Genomic DNA, 10,710 nt, shown 5'->3' on the forward strand with positions numbered 1-10,710 from the left:
AGACAGTATCCTTCAAACCTGTGACCCCTACCAGCTAGAAGGACAAGGGTAACAGGTGCATGGGAACACCACCGCACGCACATTTGACTCCAAGCCACTCACCATGCATAAGACCATTATGGCCACTCACCATCCTGACTTGGAACTATATTGTCGTTCCTTCACTGTTACTGAATCAAAATTCTTTAATAGCACTATAGATGTACATATAACATATGGACTGCAGAAATTCAAGAGGGCAGCTCACCACCACGTTTTCGAGGGCACTTGGTGATGGGCAATAAATGCTTGCCAGCCAGCAACACCATATCCTATGAATGATTTTTTTAAACTCTTAATTTCACACCCTAACTTTAAAGGAAGAATCTGTTTGCCATTGTAGTTGACACCCTAGGGCTTAGTGATTGGGAACCTGACTAGTTAGGCAGACAGCATAGCTTAGACTCAGCAACAGTGAGTAGTGTCAATGATGAAATGAGAACAGGGTTATTCCAGTCAATGCAAATTTGGGGCATTCGGCTTTTCATTTTACAGATGGGCGAAGTGAAATAATGGAAATGGATTTGATTTTGGATGTTTGGGTCTGTGCCTTGTCACTAACAACAGCTTGACACTGCTGCTTCTGTTTTCTTCCAGGTTCCGATGATTCTGGTTGGCAATAAATGCGACTTGGAAGATGAGCGAGTAGTGGGTAAAGAACAGGGCCAGAACCTAGCGAGACAATGGAACAACTGTGCCTTTTTAGAGTCTTCTGCAAAGTCAAAGATCAATGTTAATGAGGTAAAGCTAAATGTTCATACTCAGGGGTTTAGCTGGTCACAGCTCAGAACTGCCCCTCATTTACAAATGTTGTGTTGGCCTTCATTGCAAGAGGATTTGAGTACAGGATCAATGATGTCTTACTGCAGATGTACAGGGCCTTGTGACCACACCTGGAGTATTGTACCTCGTTGTCTTCTCCCTGTCTAAGAATATGTTTGCCATAGAGGGAGTGCAGTGAAGTTCGTCAGACTGATTCCTGGGATGGCAAGATTGTCATACAAGGAGAGATTGGGTCAACTAGACCTGTCTTCGCTGAAGTTCAGAAGAGAGGATCTAATTGAAATGTATAAAATTCTGACAGGGCTGGACAGACTGGGTGCAAGGATGTTCCTCTGGCGAGGGGCCTAGAACAAGGGGTCATAGTCTCGGGATATGGGGTAGGCCATTTAGGACTGAGATGAGGAGAAACCTCTTCTCCCAGAGTGTGGAATTCTCTACCACTAAAAGCTGTGGAGGCCAAGTCACTGGATATATTTAAGGAGGAAATAATAGATTTCTTGACTCAAAAGGCGTGAGGGCGTATGGGGGGGGGGGGGAAAATGTGGCTGTAAGCCATTGAAATAGAGGAACATCCATGATTGTACTGAACAGCAGAGCAGACTTGAAGGGCTGAATGATCTACTCTTCTTTTCCATGTTTCTATTTGAGATAATCTCAGTCAGAGAAAAGCTGATTTGCTCTGGTGCAATAAATTGGGTTGAGGAACATACTTGAGGTAGAAAAGGGGGAGTTTGACATTGCCTAACCATGCTACACCCAGCCTGGAAGTGCTTACAGCTAACATTTGGTATGCAGAATGGAAAGTGCTATCTCTTACCATGAACACATGCTTCATTATAACCATGCCAATATGAGCAAAGTTTACTCTGGCACAACATTTGAGGTCATGGTGCATTGTACAGCATTGTGAGAGTTAGAAATCCCCACCAGATGCAATACAGAAATACAGATTGAGCTTTGCAGCCATTGAGCAACTTGTGTCACAGGAAGCAATACACTCGGACTGTTTTCATGCATTGATTTTTCAGTTGAAGAATCTAATATATTTTAGTATAAACTTGTTAAAACTGACCTCCAAGTTCCTGTCTTGCAATAAAGTACCATAGTCTGATGTAACATGGTAAGAATTCTCACAACACCAGGTTAAAGTCCAACAGGTTTATTTGGAATCACCAGCTTTTTGGAGCGTCCAAAATAAATCCATTTCTCCCAACCTGATACAATTTAAACAGCAAATACATTATAGAACATAGAACAGAACAGCACAGAACAGGCCCTTCGGCCCACGATGTTGTGTCGAGCTTTATCTGAAACCAAGATCAAGCTATCCCACTCCTTATCATCCTGGTGTGCTCCATGTGCCTATCCAATATTATCTCGAATAAATCAAGGGGAAATATTCAATAAGGAATTTCAAGTCAAGATATTATTAATTTCTGGGTGTGATAGGCAGATCTTTTTCAATGAATAGTGTCTACTTACCCCGAGGGATAATAAACTTGTCCAGCCATCTAACCCGACCTTTCAGATAAGGTGTCAAGCCAAGTCTCCACCTACCTGTTCGAGTACACAATGTACCCCCTCGGGCAACGAGGAATGGGCAATAAATGCTGGCCCAGTTGGCACCACCCATGTGTCTCCTGATGAAGGAGCAGCGCTCCGAAAGCTCATGATTCCAATTAAACCTGTTGGACTTTAACCTGGTGTTGTGAGACTTTATATAGCGTCATAGAGGTTTACAGCATGGAAACAGGCCCTTCGGCCCAATTTGTCCATGCCGCCCTTATTTTTTAAAACCCCTAAGCTAATTCCAATTGCCTGCATTTGGCCCATATCCCTCTATACCCATCTTACCCATGTAACTATCTAAATGCTTTTTAAAAGATAAAATTGTACCCGCCTCTACTACTACCTCTGGCAGCTTGTTCCAGACACTCACCACCCTCTGTGAAAAAATTGCACCTCTGGACACTTTTCTATCTCTCCCCTCTCACTTTAAACCTATGCCCTCTAGTTTTCTAACTGTGCCCCACCCCATTCCAACGCCGGCATCTCCACGTTATGATGTAACATGGAGTAAGATAAATGTGGAAGGTGGCGTTGACGCATCTTATTCTGAATGGCACATTGGGAAGAGTTTGCAGTGGCAGCTCCCATTCTTGGGCAAGCACCCCCCCCTCCAGTACACTTCCTCAAGGGAAGTTTTTAATATAACTTTGACACCAACACTGGGACAACCATGTGGTCTTTTTTCCTTCCGTCTAGGTGAATGCTATTCAGGATTCAGTCTGACCAGAGCATTATTTACCTTTCAGGATATAGGCCTCTACTAACTTGGCAGTATATTCTTTAAAATAATTATTTTGCAGTGTTTGGAGCGTAAATGTATTCCATGAGGTAGAGTTTCCACTTTGAGCAATTCGCACCTGGCTTGCCAACTATGCCCAAAGTTATAATTCAAATTTCCATTCCCTCATTTGCTTCATCACAAATCTAAAGTCTTAAGTGAACCCATACAATCGGGCGATATTGGAAAGTAATTCCTGTTGCCTTGCATTGAGAAATAATTCTTGATAAATTTGTATTCACCTGGTGCGTTTTGAATGAGCTGAAATTGGATTTATCACCAGAAAATGGCCATCTTCAATTGATCTGCCCCACACTGTTTCTCCCTTAAATTATCCTTCCTAATAGGAAAGAAAGGTGTGCATTCATACAGCCTGTTTTGGGATGTCCCAAAGTGCTTTAAATCTAATTAACACTTTAAAAAGTATTTCCATTATTTGCAGATGAGGTACATTTACCAGGATGCCATTATTATGCAGCGAGTCGATATTGAAGCCATTTTGCCCATCAGGAGTTTTGAGTGAAATATTGTCCCTCCCCCTCATCCTGATCTTTGAGCTCAACACCATGTTGGTTCTTATTTTATCTTTTTTTTCCTCCCCTGCAGATCTTTTATGACCTGGTCAGACAGATCAATAGGAAAGCACCAGTGGAAAAGAGTAAAAAGAAGAAATCCCAATGTATGCTGCTTTAAACTTCTGCTTTGCAGCAGGTCTGAGCCAGGTAAGACGTTTTGAAGCTCTTGTTCATTGCAGCAGAATTTACTGTTGGAATGCTGGCCCTGATTTTGGGGCAGGAGAGACTCTCAGAACGGCATTCCCCACGGGCGATCGTGTCGGTAAAATCAAGGCTGTCGGCTGTCGATTGGATCTGGAGTGCAGCGTTTGGGTTCTAGCTTTGGCTGTAATCGCTCTTCCAGTTTCAAACTTTAAGTTTATTTGAACTATTTTTTTAATTGGTTGGCTCTCCTCTGATTTTTGCCACAGGCTAGATTTTGGGTCCCGGGGTTGGCATCGACACTGAGCAGAGTTCAATTGTGCAATTAAGAGAGAAGTTGTGTCTTCTGAAAATGCACTCAACCAGTTTTGCTGAAGGGAACTCCCTTCCCTCAACCGTAACCTGTTTTTAGATGCTGATTGGCTTGCTTTATGTTGCCAAGATGTTCTGTTTATAATTGTCAAACTAAAGGAGATTCGGAGGTGGTTGAAGGGTCTTGTGGTTCACGCACGGATGTGCAGTGCTCGATACTGCTTGCCGCTGCATTTGAGGGAGTCGAAGGGAGGCATACAAGTGTCATTTCAACTTTTCCACTGGCAAGTTGAGGCAAAATAGAATCTCAAAATTGAAATTCTATTCAAATAGCAAAGGGCAGATTTATCATACTTCCTGGAATCCTGATGTTTGCAGTGCGGTGACTGCATTGTAAATTAAGTGGCTGATGCATTTGCCTATACAAGGCAAAGCAGCTTTCTTGATTTATACCCCACCCACCACCTTAAACATTCTCTCCACTGCTGAGGCACAGTGGCAGCAGTGTGTATCATCTACAAGATGCACCGCAGGAGCGTGCCAAGGATCCTTCGACAGCACTTTCCAAACCGTTGACCTCCCACCTTGCAGGGCCAGGGCAGCAGACACATGGAAACACCACCACCTGCAAGTTTCCCTCCAAGCCACTCGCCATCCTTGCTTGGAGATATATCGTCGTTTCTTCACTGTGCTGGAACTCCCGAACAGCAGTGTGGGTGTAAACACACCACGTGGACTGCAGCGGTTCAAGAAGTGGAGATGCCGGCGTTGGACTGGGGTAAACACAGTAAGAAGTTTAACAACACCAGGTTAAAGTCCAACAGGTTTATTTGGTAGCAAAAGCCACACAAGCTTTCGAGGCTCTGAGCCCCTTCTTCAGGTGAGTGGGAATTCTGTTCACAAACAGAACTTATAAGACACAGACTCAATTTACATGAATAATGGTTGGAATGCGAATACTCCCATTGTTTTGTTTCTTAAAGACTGGATTAGTTGTAAGTATTCGCATTCCAACCATTATTCATGTAAATTGAGTCTGTGTCTTATAAGTTCTGTTTGTGAACAGAATTCCCACTCACCTGAAGAAGGGGCTCAGAGCCTCGAAAGCTTGTGTGGCTTTTGCTACCAAATAAACCTGTTGGACTTTAACCTGGTGTTGTTAAACTTCTTACCGCGGTTCAAGAAGGCAGCTCGCTGTCACATTCTTGAGGGTAATCTGGAATGGGCAATAAATGTAAACAAATAATACTAACATTTATTGTTGGGCAGGGAACTGGATTAACTCTGCTTTGAAAACAAATTACTGCGGATGCTGGAACCTGAAACCAAAAAAGAAAAGGCTGGGAAATCTCAGCAGATCTGGCAACATCTGTAAGGGAAGAAAAGAGCTGACGTTTCGAGTACAGATGACCCTTTGTCAAAGCTGGATTAACTCTTCTGCTCTCCTTCAAATAGTGGGATTTATAGTGACCACGTGATCCACCAGAATGGATGGGTGGGGCTTTAGTTTTGCAGCACCCTCTGCTGCCTAGTCACCCATTCAAGTCCTGGAATGGGTTTGACCCTACAACTTTCAGTTCAAATCTCTTGTGATGTGGGGGCTAACGTAGAATGGAAATGCTTTAACATTTAATGTTTCTGGGCCACAATCTGTCCTTTCTTTGTCAATGTTGCATGTTAAAAGTAATTTCCATTTTTTAAAAAGCTTCTGCGTTTTAGCTGGCACTGTTCTAGTGAAATGCAGCGATCCACAACTCGAGGGAAAAGCCAATCGTGTCAGCAGTTCATGTTGTGATGTGCAGTGCTCTCTGCATTCTTGAAAGCCTTAGCAACTGCAAGAATCATTTTAACAGCTTAAGTAGAACCTCTCAACACTACCATAATCCTGGTGAAGTTCTTATTTGGTGCTGGTTCAGAATTAACTCTTGTTTTCTCATACTTTAGGTGTCTTTTCATTGGTTTTAATTCCTGTTAATCGACTCTGCTTGTGCTGTGATCGGGTGACTGAGATTAGGCAGATCTGTTTGGACATGCAGCAGTGTGTAAACGCCCTCATCCCACAAACAGCTTCCTGTGTGTGTCTTGCTGCGAGGAGCAAAGTGTTTGTGTTATTCCACTCACTAGAATCAACTCGATCTACCACAGCTTTGTACTTGCCATCCCTCCCCTTAGCAAGGGCACTATCATAGGATATGTAACACAACCAGTCCATACCTGTATTTATGCTCCAAATGAACTTCTCCCTTCTTATCCAACTCTGACTATAATCCCCTTTATTCCCTTCCTGTGTGTATATTTAACCTCCCCTTAAAACATGTCTGTGTTACTTGCATCGACCGCTCCCTGCGATAATGAGTTCCGCTTTCTGGGTTTAAAAAAAGCTTCTTCTGAATTCCCCATTTAATTTTTTTAGATGGGGATATATTTGCCCTGTTTGTGAAGCAAATCCTGCACTCAACTGATGAAGGAGCAGTGCTCCAAAAGCTCATGCTACCAAATAAACCTGTTGGACTTTAACCTGGTGTTGGGAGACTACTTACTGTACCTATCCCAGTCCAATGCTGGCAACTCTACATTTTTTTGGGGTGACTGTTTTATATGATGGCCTCCAGTTATCCTCTTGCCTACAAGTAAAATTATCCTCTATCAAAACCTTTTTTTTAAAACCTCTTGGGTTACTTGTCAGACTTCTCTTTTCAAGAGAAAAGAGACCCAGCCTGTTCACCCTCTCCTGGTCGGTATATCTTTGCAATTGTCGTATCACACTCATAATCCTTTTTTTTGCACCCTCTCCAGTGCTTCTATCTTTATTTATATGGTGACCAGTATCGAACGCTAGAAAAACCGAAGCTTCACTGAATTAGTTGTATACAGGGTCAGAAAGGAATATTATAGTCTTGTCCGATACCCCAAGTTCACATTCTGTATTCTTGCTCACATTTTCTCTAACTACCTGGCGAGTTCATCTTGAAATTTACAGTAACCAGTTCTGAGAGGGTTTTTGACCATTAACCATCACAGACTGAGATTTAATGAATCCCTATTGGCAGTCTGACTCTGCAGTCGGTATTTGTTATGTTTGGACAATGTTCAGTTTTTGACTGGAATCCTTAAAAATGTTGAACATTATTACCGGACATCAAAGATTTATTTTTTTTAAAACCTATTTCACAGTAACCCCTCTCTTCCGCCTTCTCACCTGGAGACTCTTAGAGGCTGCGAAGAGTTTGATGAATTACCCACCAGCGTAGAGAGTTTGTGACTGGAATGTCACTTTCCACTGAATGTTTTAACGAGAACCTGTCTCGTTCTGTGTGACTAACTGTGCTGATTTCTTTTTTGATATTTACAGGTATGAAGAACTGTTGCCTAATTGGAAAGTGCCAGCATTCCAATTTCAAAAAAAAAAATTAACATATCTGAAGAGGCTTCACCCGTTTTTATATCTTCGATTTAAATAAAAAAAAGATCTCCAGAAGACAGTGTGCACATACTGTTCCTGAAACTTGCCATGTGCATCGCTTGAAAAGACAGTATTTTCACCTTTTTGCATAGTGGTTATAGCCAATGTGGATTTAATGATGAGTTTAGTTGTATGATTATACAATAAAGCATGGACACATTTCCAATGTTGTAGATGTTGCAAGTGAAATTAAGAGTTGATTACATATTGGCCTTTTATCATTGCACCTCTTCTCCCTATCGAGCACTAATAGTTCAAGGATAGTTTTTGACATTTTTAGTCCATGTTGTTCCTTGATGGACTTACCCCAACAGTTAACATCTACTTTTGGTCATTGTGGCTCCGTTTTATATTGGGAAGTTACAAGATCACCTTACTTTCACTATACAATTGTATTCTAATTAAAATGTTTTGTGCATAATGCTTTGGAAAAATGGGTCTTTTATAGGAAAACTGTGGAAAGCTGATTTCTATGTCTCTCTCAAAGCTGAAATATATTATACTAAACCAACTCTAAACCGGTTTCCTGGGTCTGTTTTATTTCCTTCCGATCTAGGTTTCTTTTTTTTTTAAAGCAATGTTGTGAATAGACTGTTGCATTACAGGTACAGAAATATTATTCTTTAGTCTGGCCCCCTTGCAGATCCTGGCACTAATATGCTGCATGCAACATATGCCTTTCCCCATCCTAACCTCCTCCAGAAAGCAATAGACAATGCTGGACTCATGTTTCTCAGCTACAATAAAAGCAAATTACTGCAGATGCTGGAATCTGAAACCAAAAGAGAAAATGCTGGAAAATATCAGCAGGTCTGGCAGCATCTGTAAGGAGAAAAAAAGAGCTGGCGTCGAGTCCAGGTGACCCTTTAGCTTTGACAAACGGTCATCTGGACTCGCAACGCCAGCCCTTTTCTCTCTCTCCACAGATGCTGCCAGAGGGAAAAGGGCTGACGTTTCGAGTCCAGATGACCGTTTGTCAAAGTGGAAGGGTCACCTGGACTCGAAACGTCAGCTCTTTTCTCTCCTTACAGATGCTGCCAGACTTGCTGAGATTTTCCAGCATTTTCTCTTTTGGTTTCTCAGCTCCAAGATGTCCTGATCTGCAGCAAAGCTTTGAGTTTAGTGACTTGAGTTTGAAAGTTCATCTTGAGCTTCACGGTGGCACAATGGGTTAGCACTGCTGCCTCACAGCGCCAGGGACCCGGGTTCGATTCCCAGCTTGGGTCACTGTCTGTGTGGAGTTTGCACGTTCGCCCCCTGTCTGCATGGGTTTCCTCCGGGTGCTCCGGTTTCCTCCCACAGTCAAAAGAAAACGTGCTGGTTAGGTGTATTGGCTATGCTAAATTCTCCCTCGGTGTACCCAAACAGGTGCCAGAGTGTGGCGACTGGGGGATTTTCACAGTAGCTTCATTAGGGGGCACAGTGGTTAGCACTGCTGCCTCTCAACGCCAGGGACCTGGCTTGTGTCACTCTGGAGTTTGCAAATTCTCCCGTGTCTGCATGAGTTTCCTCCCACTGTCCAAAGATGTGTGGGTTAGGTAGATTGGCCATGCTAAATTGCCCCTTAGTGTCAGGGCGACTAGCTAGGGGTTATGGGGATGGGGCCTGGGTGGGATTGTGGTTGGTGCAGACGCAATGGGCCCTATGGCAGCCTCCTGCACTGTAGGATTCTATGATTCACTTATGGTAAATAGAACAATTTGCAATGTGAACACACTGATCTAATTTCAGAATCCTAGACCAGGCTGGCACCAAGATGTTCATGTCTGAAATTTCTGATACAGATTTGGTTTGTGTTGTCTGGGGGACAGTTTTGACAATACAGATTGCAGGTCTTGTGGTGGAAGCAGATTGAGTTAACAGCATTGCACAATATTAACATTTCTTGTTGAGTCTCCCCAGCCTTACTAATCTAGTGTTGGGCTAAGGTCCAAATATGCTGAAATCATACTTGTCATGCATTGTAAGTGAGTTGATATCTCTCCAATAGATGTTCTGGTGACACAACATCACTACTAGGAAGATTGTTTCCTAAGGACTGTTCAATCCTGACAGTCATAGAATCCCACAGTACAGAAGGAGGCCATTCAGCCCATTGAGTCTGCACCAACTACAATCCCACCCATGCCCTATTCCCGTAACCCCACATACAGCCCATTAAGTCTGCACTGACCACTATCTTACCCAGGCCCTATTCCCGTAACCCCACATTTACCCTGCTAATCCTTCTGACAACTAGGGACAACCCAGTCAACCTACACCCACACATTTTTGGACTGTGGGAGGAAACCCAGTCACCCAAGGTCGGAATTGAACCCGGGCCCCTGGCGCTGAGAGGCAGCAGTGCTCACCACTGTACTGCCCCAGCTTGGAGTCCACTCTGCCATTTCCAATTGGGATAGCATGCTGGATATCTGGTTCAAGTTTTTCAAAGTTTTCTAATTGTGATGTATTATGAAATAAAATGCATTTGTTGCCAAGTTGATTCCAATTGGGTTCAAAGGTTCTGCTTTAAATTGAGGCTGATCTTTTGGTTTCTCATCATTCAGAGATGGTCCACATTAAGACGGTCTGTTTTTAAAACCTGCGGTGACTCTACCACAATTGCTATCACTCCAGTGTGGTGTTTTTTTTTGGTCTAAATCACTTGTGAAAGTACATGCTATACACTTCATCCAAATTGCTTTGGATCCAGCCTTGGAAAATTATAGCACTGGAGAAGGTGTGGTAAAAAAATTCAAATGAATATCAGAACTGAGGTTATCGGCCATTAGGCAAGCCAGGGACGACTCTTTCTAGAAAAGAGAAGTCTAAGAGATGTCCTAATGATAGAGAGCAGGCATAGAGAAGACGTTAAAATAAAAGCAAAATGCTGCAGATGCTCGAATTCTGGAAGAAAGGCAAAATGCCAGAAAACTCAGGGCTGGTGGAATTTGTGGGGTGAGTTAACATTTTGAGTCTATGACGGCTTCAGAGCTGAAGAGGGGTAGAAATGTGGTGGGGTTTTATACTGTTGAAGAGCAGGTGGTGGAGAAAAATGAGAGGTCAGG

At 42.9% G+C, this 10,710-nt stretch overlaps 1 protein-coding gene across 5 annotated transcripts in view; it reads left to right on the plus strand.

The window, feature by feature from the left end:
- rap1aa (RAP1A, member of RAS oncogene family a) overlaps positions 1-10,151 on the plus strand; it is a 117,791-nt gene extending 107,640 nt beyond the window's left edge. For 2 of the 5 annotated variants that reach the window (XM_078242003.1, XM_078242006.1), the window contains exons 6-9: positions 637-780; positions 3,776-3,891; positions 7,550-9,082; positions 10,002-10,151. In XM_078242003.1, the coding sequence (XP_078098129.1) occupies positions 637-780; positions 3,776-3,862 (231 nt within the window). In that variant the 3' untranslated portion in view covers positions 3,863-3,891; positions 7,550-9,082; positions 10,002-10,151. Of the gene's footprint in view, positions 1-636; positions 781-3,775; positions 4,951-5,380; positions 9,083-9,997 lie in introns of those variants that run through there. The other 3 variants (XM_078242004.1, XM_078242005.1, XM_078242007.1) reach the window with 3 other exon arrangements.
- The last annotated feature ends 559 nt before the right edge of the window (positions 10,152-10,710 follow it).

This window comes from Mustelus asterias, chromosome 25 (genome assembly GCF_964213995.1).
Source record: "Mustelus asterias chromosome 25, sMusAst1.hap1.1, whole genome shotgun sequence".
NCBI classification, from domain to species: Eukaryota; Metazoa; Chordata; class Chondrichthyes; order Carcharhiniformes; family Triakidae; genus Mustelus; species Mustelus asterias.